This window comes from Phoca vitulina, unplaced genomic scaffold (genome assembly GCF_004348235.1).
Source record: "Phoca vitulina isolate PV1807 unplaced genomic scaffold, GSC_HSeal_1.0 scaffold16, whole genome shotgun sequence".
NCBI lineage: Eukaryota > Metazoa > Chordata > Mammalia > Carnivora > Phocidae > Phoca > Phoca vitulina.
In genome coordinates this window covers 22,408,318-22,428,024 of record NW_022589719.1, presented here as the reverse complement: position 1 = coordinate 22,428,024, position 19,707 = coordinate 22,408,318, and the positions used below count along the sequence as shown (strand labels likewise).

At 54.3% G+C, this 19,707-nt stretch overlaps 1 protein-coding gene across 5 annotated transcripts in view; it reads right to left on the bottom strand.

Annotated features, from left to right (window-relative positions):
• Positions 1 to 2,973: 2,973 nt before the first annotated feature.
• Positions 2,974 to 19,707, bottom strand: part of PRDM11 (PR/SET domain 11) — a 78,350-nt gene continuing 61,616 nt past the window's right edge. For 4 of the 5 annotated variants that reach the window (XM_032413960.1, XM_032413958.1, XM_032413959.1 and 1 more), the window contains 3 exons: positions 10,910 to 11,097; positions 6,306 to 6,938; positions 2,974 to 5,165 (listed from right to left, as the gene is read on the bottom strand). In XM_032413960.1, coding sequence (XP_032269851.1) covers positions 3,001 to 5,165; positions 6,306 to 6,938; positions 10,910 to 11,097 — 2,986 coding nt within the window. In that variant the 3' untranslated portion in view covers positions 2,974 to 3,000. The remainder of the gene's footprint in view (positions 5,166 to 6,305; positions 6,939 to 10,909; positions 11,098 to 19,707) is intronic. The other variant, XM_032413961.1, reaches the window with a different exon arrangement.

Genomic DNA, 19,707 nt, shown 5'->3' with positions numbered 1-19,707 from the left:
TCGTGAGCACCCAGAGTTTTAGAGCGCCTTGCCAAACTTCGAGACCCCCAGGAGAGCTCGCCTTGCCTGACGCACGGACACCTGCAGTCCCGCGCTGTTAGCAGCAGCTCGTGCTTCTAGCCCAGAGGCAGCTCACCAGCTCCCTGCTCTCTCGGGAGACACAGGGTAGATGTTGGCGTAGGCCCAAAGGATTTATTTCTCCCCCTGGATAAAAATTTGAGCTCATTTTGGCCACGGCCCTCTTCAAACAGCCACAGCCCTGACTTGTGCTCAGGCAGACATCAATCATTTTCTCTTCCTGGTTTTCAAATGAGTGACCCAGGGGATGGCTCCAATGTAGTGGGTGGAGGGGGGCAGAGGGGAAAGGAGAAGGTGTAAGGCATCTGGTGGCTAGAAGAAAGGATCCCGACCTACTGTTTCTGGCCCCCACCAAGGCCCCCTTGCCAGCCATCTCTGCCCTCAACCCATCTTACTTAGTCTGTGCGATGTTCAAACTCCCACAGACGTGATAGTTTATGTATGTGGTGGAGAGGATATCAGGGAGGGAAAGGCGAAACCTTGTGCTTTGCAACAGTATCCCACTTGACCACAATTACTGACCGGGACGGGAAAAGCAGGGGGGTAGGTTGGGGGGGTTAGTTGGTGGGGGGGCTCATCAGCTTAAAGTAGGGACACGGTACAAGGCTGCGAATTCGCTCAAAGCCTCAGAAAGAGCTTTGGACACTTCCTCGCTAGTTCCTGCTCTCTCCTTGTTCAGAGGAGGGTGGGGAAGTATGTGGGACTGGGGAGGAGGCTGGGGGGTGAATGTCACCAGGCGGGGGGTGCATTGATTTGTTGAAGAAGGCAGCATATGAGGCCTGGCAGTGGGACAGTCGGAGAAAACCAGTTTTTTGTTTGTTTGTTTCTTGTTTTTTAACATGCTACATCACTGTTGAAAACGAACAAAAAAGTTTCAAAAATAATATATAATATATATATATAATATATTTATATAATGAAAAGCTATCGGCTAGCAGCAATGATTCTAAAGTTATCTTAGCACCAAGACCATAGGGGTGGGGGGAAGGGATGTGTGGGGGGTGAGGGGACTGGCAGGACGAGGAAGGGGTAGTGACATGTTCAGTGTTGATGACATTTCCACTATGGTTCTCGACAGTGGCATGAGGCCTCAGAGACAAGATAAACCAAGAAGGAAGGAAGCCACCACAGTATTATGTCTGAGCCAGGCAGGTTGGGGTCACGGGGGCCTTGCCTATGGCCAGATCACACCGTCCTTTGCCCACCCTCTGCCAAGGGAGAGGGGTGGCTCCCAGCAGAACTGACCACGGACACTGCAGCTCTTCCTCCCTCCCCCACATCGGACCTGCATCCACAATACAGGGTCCCTGCATATCCAATATGCATAAATCAGATGTGGAAACATGAACAGAAGTTTTTAACAGCTCACGCACTTTTTTTTTTTTTTTTTTTAAAAACTCCCTTGCGAGGTATACTGGTAGTTAAATGAACAAAAGAGCATTGATCAGACTCCTCTAGCTTAAACCACTACTTGCCCCAGGGAGTAGGCGAGTGGCTATTTCTAAAGCTTATATCATGGTTGTGTGTGGGTAGGTGTGTGTGCGTGTGCGCACACGCGCGTGCGTGTGTGTGTGTGTGTGTGTGTGTGTGTAGGCAGATGCCTTGAGAGTCCTGTCTGGCCTCTTTTTTATTCCTTTTTCTTTAGGACATCTCTACCCTGTTCAAAAAAAGGAAAGCATTCACCAGCATAGATACAACGCCTGGTTGCCCACTGCCTCCTGCCAGGCTGAAGGGTTTGGTACCAGCCTTGTCACAAGAGAAGGCCTCAAGCTCTAGAGACCCTCCTTCGAGTCACGCATAACCCAGGGCACAATTTGCATTGATATCTCCTGCCACCGAACTAGAGCAGGCATTTGATTATTAAAGGAACAACAACAACAAAATACCCCCAACACATTATGTGATTATAAAGACAGAGCATAAATAATTCATGTAAATGGAATACATACCTTTCATTTTACTTGTTTTTAGCCCAAAATCGCTGCCCTGTTAGGGTCTGGATTTCTTGGCTCTTCATTCCCCACCCCCCCTCCCCCCAGTCCTGGATCTGACTGGAATTATATTATTTTATTCCACACTATGTAAGAACAGGAATGCAAAAAATCCCCCCCCCACCCCCCTTACACACACACCTTGTCCCTTCCCCAGGATTTCAAGCTCGGTGGTAAGGCAATTTTGCCTTCAGTATAACAGGTAAGATCTTTAGGATCCAGGGGGCCGGAAGGAAGGAATCCATAACCCAGGGACGGGAGAGGCGACAGAGGTGGGGAAGTGGTGGGTGTCACAGTTTGACCGACACGTTAGTTTCTAAGACAGTGAAGGAACGCTCATCAGGAAATGCATACAAACCTCTCAAGCTGAAATCAGGTGGGAGAGGGAAAGAGTCACACACCCCAATCCAGATACACCACCCACCCCATCCCAGATCGGAGATGGGGTTCAGCTCCACCAGCGTGTCCACAAAGGGGCTGAGAACCCCATCGCAGACCACACGAGAAAAGGAAAGGCAAGAACGTAAACCCAAACCCAAACCCCTCAACCCCCAAGCAAAAACATACAACAAACCACCTAGAGGTGATGACAAAGACCCGTCATTTTAGCTTAGGCTGTTGGTTGGCTGTTAGGTGGGAACGCATGTGGGCCCAGCACGTGCTTCCGTGAGGGAAAAGGATGGCCACGGAGGTTGCAGCTGCCAGATCTTGTAGACAAGAGTCTGTTTCCAACATCATTCCTTTGTGAAAGCTCCCAGTGGCTTCTGGTGGACACGTCACCTTGGTTTTTAAAAATTTTCAGTGTGGGCTTATATATATATATATATATATATATATATAATATAATATATATTTATATAATATATCAAAGCTTATGAGTATAGATTAAAAAAATATTCAACAGCTTAGTGAACTCTGGGACGCCGGCCCCCTAGATGTCTGGGTAAAACTCAGACCCGTGGTCCACGGTCTGCAGCACGGGTTTCTGTTCCAGCGCTGACATCCTGCTGAGGACCTCGGCGGACAGCGCGTAACTGTTGCCCGACTTCTCCTCAAACCAGCTGTCCAGGGCTCGCTTGGCATCGAAGTTGGTGATCGGTGGGCCGTTCACAGCGATGGTCAACAGGTCGCTGAGCTGCTCCAGGGTCAGGCGGGAGCGGTGGTTTTTGCGAACTCGCTGCAGGGCATTGCGGCCTTTCTCGCAGCACGCGGTGGACGTGGGGAGGACTTTGAGGACCTGGATGATCTTGTTCAAGAGCGGGAAGCGCTGTTTGTACTTGCAGATGTGGCCGATCAGGTCTTTGAAGCCATTTTTGGTGTAGTAATCCGCCTTGAGTTCCCGCCACTCCATCAATAGGCTGCCCCGGGGGTCCAGCCCCTCCCGGCAGACATCCCGGGAGAAGGTCGGGATGGCCTCCAGGTGATCAAATATCTGCACCATGTCCTCCTTGCCGTAGCTCAGGAGCTCCTCGCTGTTCCTGGGCCAGGCAGCCAGGTCGAACACCTGGCAGGCCTTCACGAAGATCCGGCTTCGGGAATCAAACCTCTGAGCCAGGATCACCTGGGTCTTCTGGCAGATCTTCTCCCTGACGGACTGGAACTTGGCCTCGGCCACCCTGAGGTTCTTCACTGCAATCCCGTTGAAGCTCTCTCGAAAGTTCTCCTCGAACTCCTGCAGGTACTCCCCCGGGGAGTCGGCCAGCCGGCTGATCTCCTGGATGGCCTCCTCGATCTTGTCGTCCACCTGGGACACCAGGAGGTACTCGCCCTGGAAGACGTAGGCCAGGCGCGAGAGCACGGCGATTACGTCCAGGAGGAAGTAGATGAGCTTGACGGACTGGTAGTCCATGAGGAACTGCAGCAGGGCCAGCGCAATGGCGGACGCGTCGGCCCGCTGGGTCTGGCTGCTGACGTCCTTGAGGTGGGCCACCACCTCCAGGTAGTCTTTAATGAGGGCGTTGAGGACGTTCTGCTCCCCGATGATCCACCTCACGGCGCGGATGTCCCCCAGGAACTCCGTCTCCTCGCACAGGGTCGACGCCGTGGACCGGAGCTCGCACATGAGGCGCGGCGAGTACCGGTAGAAGCTCAGCAGCTGCTTCAGATTGTTCTCTAGCTCCTCCAGGCACGGGAGCTCCTTCCCGCTGATGGCGTCCAGGACCTCCAGGTGGGGCCGGTGCACCATGAAGGGCAGGCACAGCAACCAGGGCAGCGTCTTGCGGATCGTCATGAACATGCTGGCGCGCAGGCTGGCCGTGACGTTGGCCCCGTCGATGCCCAGGCCGACGGTGGGCTTCTCGTCCTGCAGCCGGATGCCCAAGGCCGAAAAGGCCCGGTCGAGCGCCTGCAGGTAGCTCTCCGTGCTGGAGAAGCCCAGTTCCTGCAGGGACAGGAACTCGGTGGCCGGGGGCCCGTCGCTGCTGGTGTACTGGACGTAGACGGCCACCGTGTCGGCCAGCAGGTCGTCGCTCTGCCCGTCCAGGATGATGCTGAGGCAGGGCGACTGGCGGATGCGCTCCACCAGGTCCTCCCGCAGTGCGCGGGCGATGTGGTGAATGAGGATCTGGCAGTCGCCCTCGTTCATGTACTGGTCCACCACCTTGAGCTCGCACTTGCGCAGGAGCTCGGCCAGGGGCCGGAAGTCCAGGTAGGGCCGGCCCTCGAGGGCCAGGTGGTAGGCGGTGTTGAAGAGCAGGGTCATGTTGCGGCACATCTCCTCGGTCTTCTCGGGGTGCATGCGGAGCTTGTATAGCTGCAAGCACTTCTTGTGCAGGTTACTCTGGCTGTGCAGTTTGATGGTGTGGATCTTGAACTGCTTGGAGCCGATGATGAAGGCCGACGTGCGGGAGGACTGCACGGTGTACTGGCGGCACACGTGGCACCACATCTCGTTGAGCGTCGGGGAGTACCGCAGGAACCAGAACTTCTTCAGCCATTCCTGCTTGAAGCGCCGGATGCGGCGCCCGCTGGCGGACGACATCTTGGAGGGCTCGTCGGTTGCGGTCATCATGTCATTGGAGACGGACTCGTCTGCAGAGTCGACCTCCTGGTCGTCGTCCTCCATGATGGCGGGGCCGGAGACCATGCTCTCGGAGGCTGGAAGACAGATGGGAAGGAAACGTTTAAACCCCGGCGGCAACAAAAACGCAGGCTCTTCCGGAATGAACGGGAACACGGCCCAAGAGGTCGGGGCCACACCGTGTGAAACAGAGGCCAGTTCCGAGGACGGACTGAATCCCAGCCTAGAATTCTTTTTTTTTTTTTTTTAATATATATACGAGCACTCTTGTTATCCACGGGTGACGGTTCCTCCCTGGGGATTACGCCTGGTGGCCGCCCTGCTCCAGGCTGCCTGCCTTCACCCTCCGCTAGTGGGCGCTCAAGGAACTCAACCTTCTCTACCAACGGAGCAGCAGGGCCGGGGCCACAGGAACGGATCTGTGGGACAGAACACAGCTCACCCAGCCTGCCCAAGTCACACAGCCAAGGCGCGGGGCTCGGTTCTCTCGGCGCTAACGTGCTCGGGGCAGGCGTGCAGGCAGCTTGCCACGGCCCCAGCTTATTTCAGGATCAGAATGCAGTTGAGTTAGGACGCATGCTTTGAATATCTGAAACACCTCATTCTGAGCTAAGGGATGTGGTTAAAATAGGAAATGCTATGTAAATACTCGGACTCAGCTGCAGCTGTGTACTGAAAAAACCTTCCTGGTTGTCGATCGGTTCTAAAAGATCCAGGCAGCCCACAGAAAAGGGCCAAGGCGTGCAGCCACGTGTCCCGTATCCCAGGCCTTTTACGATTCCAGGCAGGGGGGACAGGACCGTGTGTGGCAGAACAGCAGCTCGGGAGGAGAAGAACGAGGCCGTGTCCCGGGACTGAGTTCGAGAAGGCTGGGAGCTCTCCCCGACGAGCTGCCCTGCTTGGGACTGGGGAAGAGACAAAGACTGGGTTTAGAAGTTGAGCGTGGGGCTGAGACACCACCAGGACCGCCAGAGAAGGGCAACGGGTCAAGAACACAGCACACACCCCTCCTGCAGTGGAACTTCCTTTATTGACGAGGAGGATACAAGGGCGAGACATGAAGCATCCCACTGGGGCCGCGGAGCAGCCTGTCCGAGGCAGGCACCTGCGGGCGTGGGTCTCCCCGAAGGTGGCTCCCACAGAGAGCGCCAGGCCACCCTCACACTGCCCACGGGGTGCTCTTCCCTCCGACCACCATCTCATCCACACCGACTTACCTGCAGGGTCCGAGAACTCTGGGAGCTCCAGTACCTGTGCTGGCAATACGGGAGGTTCGGGAAGCTTCCCAGACTTAAGCATGTCTAGTTCGGCCTGGAGTTCCCGGACCTTCTTCTTTAGGCGAATACAATTAGGGCAAAAGGAGGTGGTGGGAAGCTCGTGAGGGTCGGACGCAAGGGAGGCCTCGGCGGGACTGTCGGCCTTGAAGGACGAAGGCTCTTCTTCTTCATCCTCCAACGGAAGCCCCCTGGGCTCCTTGGAAGCCCCCTGGGGGATCTTCCAGTCCCCTTCCCCCTGGGTCCGGCTGACATTCTGCACGCCATGCGACATGCTCATTGCACACCGACTGTAGGCGTCATCCTGGTACTTGGGGACCTTCCTGATGACCAGCGAGGTGCTCAAGGCCAGCTGATGCGCTTCCACCTTTGCGGATTCCAGTGAAGCCTCCAACACATCCTTGAAAATGAGGTCAATCTTCTTCTTCTTGGCCTGGGGGTGCGCGTCCCCCTCGTCAAAGCCACGCTTGTACGGACTTTTGCCCTGTCTCAACACAGGGAGCTGAAGGGGACCCCTCAGGTCTTCTGGGTTATCCAGAGCCTGCTCAGACTTCTCCCTCTGCAACCTCTTCTCTCCTAGGAAGGAAAACCAGGGTGTGAGGACGTGGGGAAAAGCCCCGACGTGGGAGAAACCGACAGAAAACAAAGCAGGCCTCCTGCTAGGAAGTCACTGGACACATCCCTCTGGGGCTGGCCCTGTGGGGGCAGGTGTGACAGAAAGGGAGAGGCGGGTCACTCCGTGGATCGCGGGGTCTAGAGTGGGACCCAAAAAAGTGGGAAGAATTCTTGAAAAAGACCGTTTCAAGGGAGCCTTAGGTCTATAAGCTGCACATTTATAGGCTGAGGGAATGCTGGAGGGGAGGGCAGTTAGAAGTGCGGTCCCCCTAGAAGCTGATACCCCACCAATCAGACGGGGCAGGTGGGAGCGCGCCTCACAACTCAGCGCGTGGGGGACCCCCGCCCTCCAGGCTTCTTGTCCGGTCCTGGCAATTGAGAGATGGCTGCTTCGACTTGGTAAAAGGTACACAGGAAACACCGCGTCCGCTCCTTCCTGCTCCCTGACTGCCTCCAGATGGCCCCATGGGGCCAAGTCTGACCCGCAGCAACCGTCCTTTTTAACTCTCCCAGGATTTCGGAGGACGAGGTGCACGGGAAAGAAAGTGACCTGAACGTCTGTGGTTCTCCCTGACAACCGAGGCAGGAAGGAAAGGGAAGACGGGGCCCCTCCGGTGGCTGAGGGCTCCCGGGGAGCAGCCTCCAACAAGATCAAGAGCGGCGTGACCACACTGACCCAAAGCATTCTTGAAAGACAGCCGTGTCTCCTTACCTGATCCTTCAAAGGATGTTCCCTTTTCTATCTCTTTCCATCATGTGACTGACTTCAAAGACGTTGGTGAGCTCCCAACAGTAATTTTAGCCTGATTCTTTAAAACAGCCGGCACAGTTTCATAAATGGCTATAGAAGTGTGCTCCCTGGGGGTGCAGATGCTAAAGGGGGACCCTCAGAAGGTCCTGACGGCAGCCCGTGGGGCTGGGAAATCTCAAAGGCTTCCCAGATCAGGGCAGGGCCCTGGGAAATGACTCTGGGCAAGGACTCGGCCCAATTAAACATTGCAGTTAAGCTTCCAAAAGCTGGGTTTGCTGAAAAACCACTGAGTGAAGGCCAAGGGATCTCTGTGAGCAATCCAGATGTTCCAGGCTGTGACAGAGCCCTGGCTTCCCACAGCTGGCGAGGGGTACTGTGCCCTGGGCCACGTAGGAATCCGGGTTTCCTACAGGTAACAGCACAAATGGGGGTAACCTATTCAGGACGCCCCTCTTCTGTCCTCACATGAATACCTGAGGAGCAACCTCATGTTCACGGCCCCTGAAAGTCAGGTGGCTCTCACAGCCTACAGTTCTATAACACCTGAGGGGCAGAAAGGGTGGAGATGAATGCTTGTAAAAAATGCAACATATTTGTATTACAGAGCAGCTGTGACACTTGCCCATTTAGAATCTCCAAACATCAAGGGCCACCCTTTCACGTCTCATGGACCAATCAGGCAGCAAAGAGCTGAGGATGTTGAGAGGTCAGGGCTGCACATCACCAGGGAGTCCTCACGCCTCTCTGCTCAAAGACAAGGTCATTCAAATTTCCTAGGATGTGTGGGACACTTCTTGGGACTCAAGGCTTCCTAAGGGCCGAAAAAGACCTTTAAGCACCATGAAACTGATGTCAAAGCCTCCATAAAATATGGAGAAAACACCATAAAGTGAATCAGTGACTCAAAGTAGATCAACTAACATAAATTTTTGGAATACACTGTATTAGATGCATCCTGTTCTTACAAGATAACCACAAAGGCATAATTTACACTGTCTTCAGGAAGCAGTTCTGAGCTCCGAGTAATGTCCCTACTTAAGAAGAACTAATAATTCATGCTCTGGCCTTTCTCAGGGCTCCAGCCTCCAATTACGAAGAAACCACCTTCCACGCAAGACCTTCAGTGACTGAGGGTAGGGATCCCCTTTCCAGAGTGGGGCTGGCACACCAATCTAAGCCTCTACCAACTATGCAGAGTCTGCCAAAGCTACAGGCTACAGAACATCTCCACACCCAAAGGCCACGGAGCTCACCACTGCTCCCAAGGGCTTTAGGACCAACACCCCGCCTCCCCCCCGCACTGCTCTGGCCCTGCCGCACACGGTGCCTTTTGGTCTCCTTCTTGTTTCCTACTGCTCAGCCTGGCCAGGAACAGACCCTCCTTCCTCCTGTATCTTCACAAGTCTTCGTGGATCTCATTTCAAATCTCTCTGCCATGCCTCCTTTGAACCACTCCTGAAAGCTCACTCCCTTCTCTGAGCATTCCCCTTGGGTCTCAGGGCTCTCTCAGGATGATTGCAGCTTGAGGTGCTTTGGAGAAGACACCTGGGGGGGAAAGGACATTACAAATCCAGAATTCAAGACGATTATGGCCAAGGGACGGAAACTGTGTCCTCAGATATGACTTTGCTTTGTTTTCTTTTCTTCTGGTGATATGATTCTTGTGGAGACTTTTTGGTTGTCTTCATTCATTTCTTCTTTTATCCATTTGACAAAGATTTTTTGAGCTCCTACTAGGTACCAGACATGCTTACATAAGGCATCTTCGGAGGTCAAATGGAAACCGTGGCAATCTCATCATAGAAACATGCCTTCCTGAGAGAAATCGGCCTGTACCCAACCCCCACATCACAAGGAGACAAGAGATGAGTACGTCTACTGGGCCTCCTCATTGCCCATCCAATCACAGATACCTTTTACCAAGTCAGGCAGCAGCCGTGCATTCATGTCCACAATCTGCTTTATTCTGTTTTGTTTTTAAAAATAGCTTAATTGCAATGGGCCACCCCACCCCCTCTTCATCTTCTCCACTCATACTCCACATGAAGATTTATTTCCAAGAAGTAGTTTGGTCAGGAATATGATATGGTGGGGCTTGGGTATAGCCCTGGTTCTTGGAACCACATGGACTCTGGGTATTTGAATGTGCATTTTTAGTGCAAGGGAGGTCCTCTGGAAAGAAGGAGTCAGACTCGCCAGTTTGCCTTGGCCAGACTGAGGATGGGGTTGAGGCAAAGGGCTAGGGGCTGGGGAGTATTTTAAGCCACTTTCCAAGGACTCATTTAAATGGAGCCTGGATGGACATCTCACCCACCAGGCCATCACCCACACCTAAGGTCCCCTTCCCACCTCCCTCCAACCTTCTTCTTCTAATAGAGACTGTTCGTGCAGAGCCTGGGATTGGGACTTCCAAGAAGGAGACCAGGAGGAAGCAGGGAAGAAACTAGTTTTGTCAGGGAGGCCGTATAACACTTTCAGTTAGAGGCTAGACCCTGCACTGAGACCGATGTGTATGAGAAACCCAGCGCTGCCCTTCCTAGCCACGTGACCCTGGGGGAGTCACTGTATCTATCTGATGCTCAGTTTCTACAGTTGTGAGATGGGGATCACAGTTCATACGGGATCGTTAGAATTAAGAGCTTATAGCTGAGGGCTCACAGCTGTCAAGGTGGGCATTGTTCTCGGTGTGTTCTGTGTAGTACCCACCTAACTCTCCCAGCTCGCTCACCAGGCAGGCGCTCCTGTCGTGATAAGCACGTGAACGCTATAGAATGGCTGCTTTGTGCGTGTGACTAACTTAGTCAGCATTAGCTACTACTGAGCGAGTGGCACCTTCTAGCATCTTTTCCATCAGTTGGACTTGGAGAAAGAGGATCCATTTTGATGAAACGCATGTGCTTGGCTCTGGGGCCTTGCCTCTCTCGACACTCTCAAATGTCTGTAACAGGGTTTCTGGGGGAGGAGAACACGCGGGAGTTCCTGCCGCCCTGCCCCGAGCTGCCGCTCACACCCAGACCGGCTGCCCATCCCCCTTCCCCCGCCCCCCCGAGTCCCTCTGGGTCTCCCCGTTGCTGGTAGACTGCATTTCCCATCGGATTTCTTAGGAAGCTCCTAGAGAAGCAGCCCTGGCTTCCCCTGCGTGGGGTGGCGGGCGTGGCCCTCGCCTGGGGTGGGCACTCACCTCTGGCCAGATTGCGGTGGATGGTTTCCTGCGACATGCTGTGCAGACGCTTCATGTAGTCCTCGCTGTACCAGACCCGGAGCCGCTCTCCGGGCCGGATGTCCCTGCACGCCCGGAAGTAGATGCGCTCGCTGTGCTGGAAGGCCAGCAGGTTCTGCTCCCTCTCCTCCCGGGAGATGACCACGTACCTGGGGGCGAGGGGGACAGGTGAGAATGCACGGGCCACTCGTGGCTGAGTGCCTGCCGGGGCCAGGCACGGTGCCGGGCAGGCGTGGCAGGTCAGAGGTCCACAAGCTTGTGGCACGTGCTGACAAGTCTCTAAGGGCAGCCTGCCTGTCCAGGATCGGGACACCGGCTAGGGGCCAGTCCCTGGTCTCAACGTCACCGTTTTGTGGGACCTCGAGCAAGTCCCCGAGCCTCTAAGAATCTCTGTTTTCTGAGACTAGAAATGACAGCTGCCCTGCCTACCTCCCAGATTCTGATAAATACACAATTCGACACCAGCTACAAAAATGATTGCAAACTGGACAGATCAGGTCAGCTCTTCTTCAGTAGTTTTCAACCGCACGGATCCCCAAACACCTGCGGGCCTCTGATGGTGGTAAGTGTGGGGTTCTTGGACTCTTTCCAGTATTTCACAAAGCCCAGCAGAAATAACCCAGGTGACAAGGGTGCCCAAAAGGTCAATTAATAAATGCTAAAGATCACTATCTTTAAAAAGTGGGTGTCCAGTGCGGACAGAAGAGGGAGGTAAATAAGAGACAAGAGAAGGTTAGCAACTACTCATTAATCTAAGTTATTTTAAGGTAAGGAAACTAGGACTCAGAGAAGGTAAGTGACTTCCCCAAGGTCACACAGCTAATAAATGGGAGGTGGAGCTTTGAGGTCTGTTTTCCTATGTGAGCCTGTAAAGCACTGACTCAGAAAAGCCCAGATAACCTTGAAAGTTGTGCCAAACCCTCAGAATCGCTCCCTTCCCCAACTCTCCCTGAAATGACATTTCCAACACCTAACCAGCCACCTCCAAAAGAGAAGATGATGTAACACGTACAGAGAAGTAGAGACATATAGCTCAAAAGAGGATATCGTTTGGAGTTTTAAGGCTCTGTGCTACGCGAGCATCTAGGAAATTTGGAGTCAAAAATGAACTTCTTTTCCTCACGCTATGGTTTGTCTCAAAAGCCAGGGAAGAAATCAAAGTCTGTCTGACTGGCCTAACTTGGAGCAGTCCAGGGTAAACAGTAATTCACAGAAAAAAAATCCAAGGGGGTAATGAACAAAGGAAAATTATTCAGCATCATTAATACGGAACACAAAGTAGCACCTTGTCTCATTGGCACGGATTTCTCTCCCTCTCTTCTTTTTTAATGATAACATCCATATTGGCTAGAAAAGCGTCTCCCACGCTAATGGGAGAAAGTAAATTGGCACGACCCTTTGGGACACAAATTTGGCAATGTGGCCGCGAACAAGTATTCGTGCATCCACATTCATAGCAGCATGATTCACAATAATCAGGCAGTGGAAGCAACCCCAGTGTCCACTCATGGATAAATGGATAAACAGAATGTGGAATACACACACATTGCATTTTACTTGGCTTTAAAAAGGAAGCAAATTCTGATTCATGCTATCACATGAATGAACCTTGAAAACACATAGTAAGTGAAATAAGCCAGTCACAAAAGGACAAATACTGTAAGATTCCATTTATATGAGGTACTTAGACGAATAGTTAAATTCATGGAGACAGAAAGTACAACGGTGGGGGCGGGGGCGGGGGTGGTGCTGCCGTGTGGGGCCGGGGGAATGGGAATTAGGGTTTAATGGGTATTCTGTCTCAGTTGGGGAAGACGAAAAGAGCCCTGGAGATGGATGGTAGTGATGGTTGCACAACGTAAATGAACTTAATGCCGCTGAACTGTACACTTAAAAAAAAAGTGGTTAAAATGGTCAATTTTATGTTACATGTGTTTTGTCGCAATTTTTGGAAAATTTAAAAAGGAACCATAAGATGCAGACCAAGTAGACAAACTCTACCGACCACCACCCTGCCTGTATCATTGTTTACAATAGTGCAAAAGCAAAGACATCGAAACGTCTAATATTGGAGAAACGGCTTAGTAAACCGTGGTATATTCATTCGTACGATGGAATGTTATTCATCTATAGAAAAATGTTTTCAATGGATCTTTCCTGACGTGGAAAAACGGTCCTGTCCTGATAGAACGCAAAGTGAGAACAGTAAGACCGGAAGCTATTTACTCTACAGTTCCAATCATGCTTTAAAAACAAGCCTCGCTCGGTAAGCTACTTGAAGGAAATATACCAATGTTTTACCAGTGACTGATTATCTGTTACAGGTGGATCTGCTCTATCATTTTTTTTTTCTGTATTTTCCAAGTTTTCCTTGTTAAGCAATTACTACAGTTACCCCCACGGCCACCCCCTAAAAAAAGACACACATGCACGCCAATTCCAGGACTGGTGGTGGTCCTAGTGGCCAGCCACATTGTGAAGCTACATTCGCCGAGCCTCAGGCATAGCACCCTCGAGCACATCCTGCCCCATGTCGTCGGGGACAGTCCCCTGTGGACTCTGTTCTACTCGGCCCTGGAGAAGGCCATGACCTTACAAGGGGGACCACTAGAGTCCAGGGACCAAGCCACCTGGTAACAGGCTGCAGCGCAGACCCCCGGGTTGCGGGAGTGAGGCCGAGGGGGACAGGAGTGCAAACATGAGCTTTTGGCTGCTTCACCCGTGTTTAGAGAAGCAGGTGGGGAGGGGGGTGTCACACTTGCAGGATTTTTGGCACTTAGATCCTCGGAACTTGCATGGGTCCAGGAACTTAGCCTCAACGTATCTGCGCTTGTCAGAATCAGACATGAGCACTGGTCTCCCTGAGCTGTGAAGACAATACTGTGATATCCAGGATGCCCAGTCATGCCACTAACGAAGAACCTGGGGAAAGGAAAAGAGGACCCCTGGCCTAGAGAAGTCTTTCCGAACGAATACTTCCGAGTCGCAACTCTGTAGCACAGGGGTCTGCTTTTCTCCGGATCTGAGATTCCTTCTGAATGTGCAAAATATTTTCCAGTCCCCAATTTTAGCAAGAGCCTGGGGTTTGACATCCAAAATTAATCACCCTTGTGGTTAGTACAGAACTGGGGTAGATCCAAAGTTTCCTACTCCCAGATTCGGAAGGCAAACCATTCATTCATCTTCCCTCACAAGAATCACTTGGATCACAGAGCACAAGGAAAGAGACACTCTTCTCTTTTTTGGGGGGCGTTTAAGCAATCATCAAGCTCTAAAAGCTAGAATTATTTTCTCTGGCATCCAACTTTAGGAGAAAAAGAGATGAGGAACACCTAACTATCAGGGATTTCTTCAAAAGAGCAACTTCTAGACTACGTCCGAAACTTTAGAAAGATTCAGGTCAATTTCCCTTTCTACCTCCTGGTGGTTTCCTGCCCGATAAAAATCAAGGTTTAGGAAGAGAACTCCAAATCTTTGCAGTGATCACAATCTTCCAAGACAGATCAAAATTTGTTCAGCATCTGGTTATATTTGGTTGTTTTGAAACTTGGCACGTGAAATATGACATTTTTGGCAACTCTCAGCAAATCGTAACAACCAGTCCCCTCAAGATGCTGAATGGAGCCAAGCTAAGTCCCAACACAAATGACCTCAAATCAGATCTCCCTCTTGTAAGTATTTTGCAGTAACCCCCCAATGGTTTGATCCACTCCAAGAATCCTTCTGTCCCCATACGACAACCCCTTTATGAAGAGCCACGCCTGTCCCATTCCGAGAGCCCTCCCTGGAAGAGAAGGCTCTTAGGGAGTGAAAATCTCTGTATCTGTTGAGTTTCCAGGTCACTACTTCGTTGGAGAGAAGGCACAGTGTATGTCAGAAGGAGGTGGAAAATGGCTAACGCAGGCCACTCTACAAATAATAGAGCTCATCTGATAGCTTTTCAAATCAGACCCACAGAGTTGACGCCCTTTGAAGCAATCAAAGGGGTGGGTGGTAGTGGTGGTGGGGGGCATGTGTTCTCGACTGAAAGTTTCATGATGAGAATGGATAGTTTTTATTCTGAACTCCTTGCTGACTTTGGGTACTGGATAGATAAGCACTAAGACAACACTCTCACACCTCACCCACTGTGCCTTATCAAATGCACCATATTTTCTCGCTGGGTCAGGAAATGACTATCAGTTCCAACAGAAGAGAGAAAATAACCCATGGGGCAACCATTTTGTTGGAGTGGGGGCAGAGAAAGGCCAGGCTCAGATGGTCCTGCTCAGTGGGTATGTCTCTGATGGAAGGAAACTGCACCAGTCACGGAGGTCAGAAATGGGAAAGAGTGACCAAGAAGAGGCTGAGCTCCGTTTTCTCACATGCGTTTAGGTCTCGAGCTGGACAGGTCTTTGGGTCATGCATCCACCCACCAGAGGGTCACCCAACCTCCGACAGAACATCACCCAGCCAGCCTGTAAAGCGGCTGGAGGCCTCAGACCCTTAGGTGGGACTTCCCCATCTTACAAGGGAAATTGTAAAAATTGGCTGCCCATTCACTTCTAACCACTGGCCCCAGTTTCGCCTTCCTGTTTTGATGTGCTAGACCCACAATCCCCACTGAAGCCAAGAAAAAGAAACTACAGAAATTTCATCTGAAGTTCACAGGCTCTTCATCTCTCTGTCCCCTTTGCTTCCAACTTGATCCCTTCCCTCCCCAGGACCAGAGGGAGGGGTCTGCCAGTAACTGGTCAGCACCTAGACCAGGCTGCAGAAGACCCTGGGCCCAGTTTCACAGTATCTTTGCCTGTGGCAGAAATTGGATGACCTGGGTCCCAGGAGGTCAAAGGCGGGCTGGAACCTTCCAGAGAGGGGATAGATCCCTGGTCAGGACTTGGGGATTTCCTGCTTGGGAGGACCTCTCTGTGTGACTGGGAGTAAGCCAAGGCAATGCCCAGGTTAGGAGGCCCCTTCTCTTCTAAGGAGACTCCCAAAGGGACCCAGAGGACCCGCTCTGGTTACTTTGAAAGCCTCAGCTCTCGGAGGGCAGGGTCTTGCCTGTGACAGACAGATACCAGAATCAGTGGGGAGGTGTCCCCCCAAAAAGTTCATGCCTCAGGCTGGTCCCTGAAGTACACTGGCAAATGGATAGCCCCTGACCCTTCTGGAGTCTCCTGCCAGAGATGGTGACTTTTTTTTTTTCCAGGACCCCTAACATTTTTTAGGGAGCAGAAGGTAAAATTCACTCAGCCATGCCCTGCTTGTGCTGTGCAGAGACTTTAAACATGGCTGCACGGTTTCCTATGTGGCTGCTTTGTCTCGCTCTGCTCCTCGGTTCCGTCCTTTTCCCCACAGGGCTAGCTAGCACGGCGCCCGACACAGGGCATCTGAGTACTTTCGGATTCGGGAAATGCCGACGGTGCTGGAGCCCCTCTGGCCGGCATGCTTTCCCTCAGTCATCTAAGCCCTGCTCTGGGGGCCTCGAGGTTTTCACAGGAAGCGAAGAAAGAGAATATACACCAAAGAAAGATCCTGGAGACCGGGTGCGTTCCAAGTGTGAGATCAATTTCTTTTTATTGCCATCTTAACAAAAAGACTCGGGAAGGCAATCTTGGATTCCAGCATTGGAGGGCAGGGGAATGCCGGGCGATAATCAAGCCACTGGGCTGTCGGACAGGGGAGTGTGCGGTCTGGGGTAGCAGGAGCCCCCAAAGAACCAAAGAGTGGGGAGATGGAGCTGAGGCCACAGGGACATTGCAGGTGTCCCCCACGCTCTCGACATGGGACAAAGCGTGGTCTGGGTTTAGAAGCAGCGCTCCACGAACAGCCACAGCAGGCACTGGGGAGAGCGGCCCCCCCGGCCCCCACCATGGCTCTAGGGGGCAGACGTGGGAGATGGTGGGCCGGGGGGTGCGGGGGGGAGCTTCTGCTGGGGTCAGCCTCAGGCCAGGGAGCAAAGAGGACACAGAGCTGAGCTACACCTGGGTCAGAGCTAAGCTTGCAACTGCCACCCCACCTCGCTCGCTGGCTCGAGGAACCTGGCTGTCTCTCCGCACTCCCACGTGAAACGTGAAGCTAGAGATGTGTGTAGCTGATGCATATGCAGCCCAAGCAAGCGGAGGCAAGGCATGCTGGAACTTGGATGGGACAGGGGCCCTGCTGGGCTCTTCTAGAAGCCAGAGGAGGAGTCACGTTGCAGGTGCCGAGGCTTGGGCCCTGCCTCTCCCCCGCGCCCCGGCCATCGGCCTTAGTGCCAGGGCGGGGCCGGGGACTCACCTCCTAAATACTGCTGCTGCCTCCCGCGGGCACCCAGGAGAGCAGAGTCAAGGAGCAACACCCCTCCCAACTCCGGATCTGGCCTCTGACGGGGCTGGGGAGCCGGGCAAATCCACAGACCCGGCTTCCGGGCCTGGCGCCCCCCTCCCCCCACCCCCGCCCCCTGCCGACTAACTGTTGTGTCATCTGTCATCTGTGAAATGCAGGCGATGCTGGTCATAACGGTGACAGGAAGACCGGGCGTGGCCGCGTCTCTGGCTGTCCCGAGAACCCACTGAGATCACACGTCTGCAAATGCAGGGAAAGCATAAGGTGCTCTAGGAACGCCAGGGCACCTCCTCCTTCCTCCGACGCCATCCCGTTCTTCTCCCCATTCCACACAAAAGGCAAGCACAGCAGCTGAGCACACGCACCGCAAGGGCAAGCGGAAGGCCAAGGCAGGGGCACCACCCGCCGCGCTCGGAGCCCTGGGGAAGGAGAGGACGGGCCCCTCCTGGGAGGGCTCGGCTCCCCCTGCCCATCCTCAGGCTTCACCCCCTTCGGAAGCAGCAGAATCAGGGCGCAGGAGGCGGCTGTGGCAGCCCTGAGGTTGGCAAGCAGGATTCCATTCAGATGCTCCCCGCTCTTGCTACCCTCTTCCCCACGAGGCCCGCTGCCGTGGGCGCAGACCAGGAGGAGGCCGCCGCTCCGGCACAAGCAAGCGTCAGGCAGGCCACTTTGCCCATATCTTCGGCATCGGCCAAAGATGAGGGCCTGGGGCTGGATGCACGCTCTGTTGGAGCCCAGGGCCGCCGACCTGTGCGTGGGGAGGAGATGGCGGTCTCCCCGGTATCCTACAGGGGTCATCGGTCCCAGACATGAGAGACTGGCTCCTGTCTCGAGGCCAGGCACCCGTCCTCCATCTCTCTTCCTCCTCCTGTAGACTGGCTGGGTTAGAAATTGTGCTTTCTCTTCCGAGACCTGGTAGTCCGTGCAGGGGCCGGTGCCGGGGAAGCCTGCGGGGGCTCTGCCGGGGGCGCCTCGGCCTGAGGGGTCGAGCCCGTGGGGGCTGCCCCGTCGGGCCCCCGCTGAGACGCCCGAACTCCGTCCCGGATCTCTGTCAGCGTCTGGCACATCTGGCCGACGCGGCTGGTCAGCTCGGCCATGGTCTGGCCGATGGCGTGCATGCTGTTTGCCATGTCCCGGTGCACGGTCACCAGCTCCCGGCAGATCTGCTGGAACGCCTCAGTCTGCTGGACGTGGGCATGGGGGAGCTGCCAGTCAAGGCCTGTGCTGGGCGCGCTGGGGTGTGGCCGAGGGGTCCTGCAGGCGGCCTGGGCCTGGGGTGAGGGCCGGGGTAGGGCCTCCGGCTTGGGGCCCACCATCTCGGACTGGTCTGAGGAGGAGGAGGAGCGGAGCAGGGTAGGCCTGGCCAGGTGGGCCTCTTCCTCCGCGGACCGCTGCAGGGGCACCCGCAGAGGCTGCCTCGAGGGCCCGGGGGCCTCCTCATCTTCATCATCTTGGGGGATAGAAACAAAAAAGGGCAAATGATTACAACAGAGAGAAACGGGGCAGCCCTGGGCTTGGGCCCACCCCCAAGTCACTCTCCAGTCCCCCTGCCCTGCCACCCCTGAGCCTCATTCAGCACCTGCCTGCTCCCCACCCACCCACAGAGACGCCCCTGCTCCCCAAATCCCTGAGGCATGTGGGCCAGGCGCCCCTGGGGAGTAGGGTGGGCGTGAGGACTGCCCAGGCCCCCTTCCTCTTGCAGGAACAGCGCCACTCTCGCGGGAGAGCCCAGGTCAGGGGACTTGGAGAGCCCAGGCCCAGGGACAGTGGCAGGTGGACCCCGTGGCTCCCTTCATCTCTCTGTGACTCAGTTTCAGCAGAGCAAGGATGGTGCCTGCTCTGTCCACCTACCCAACCACTTGCCTACCTAGCAGGGTTGTCAAGGAAACTAAACAAGAGAGCGGACAGGAAGGAGCTTGGCAAAGCCTCACGAGGCACACCTGCCAAGAGGCGCTCGGAGCGGCCGCGTCCGCCTTGCCTGGGCCCCCTTGTGGCCTGGCAAGAATCTGCAGCTCTAAGTGAGCGCAGGGGGCGGCCGCCGGCTGGAGCTGGGAGGCACGGGGTGGCGCGGGGGTGACAATCAGACTGGAGGGTGCAGAGCAGGAGAGCCACCTCGACCCCCCAGGTGGGCCACCCGGCAGTGTCTGATAGCTGGCAGGCGCCCTCACACAGATGGCTCCCCCTCGCAGCCAGTCACAGGGAAAGGGGCCCAGCCCCTGCACACGCCGGCCTCGGCTCTCTTGGGAGCAAGGTTAGGAGCTGATTCCCATGGCAGGAATAAAAGATATACAGGTTCCCTGCCTGTCCCAGAGGGGCTAAATTCAGAACCACCCCCAGGGGAGGTGACGGGGAGGACAGACAGACTCATCTTGCCCCCAGCCGCACGCACGCCTCCCCAGGGTCCCAGGGCCTCCCTTGGGCCGGCTGGGGAAGAGCCCAGTTACTCATAACCA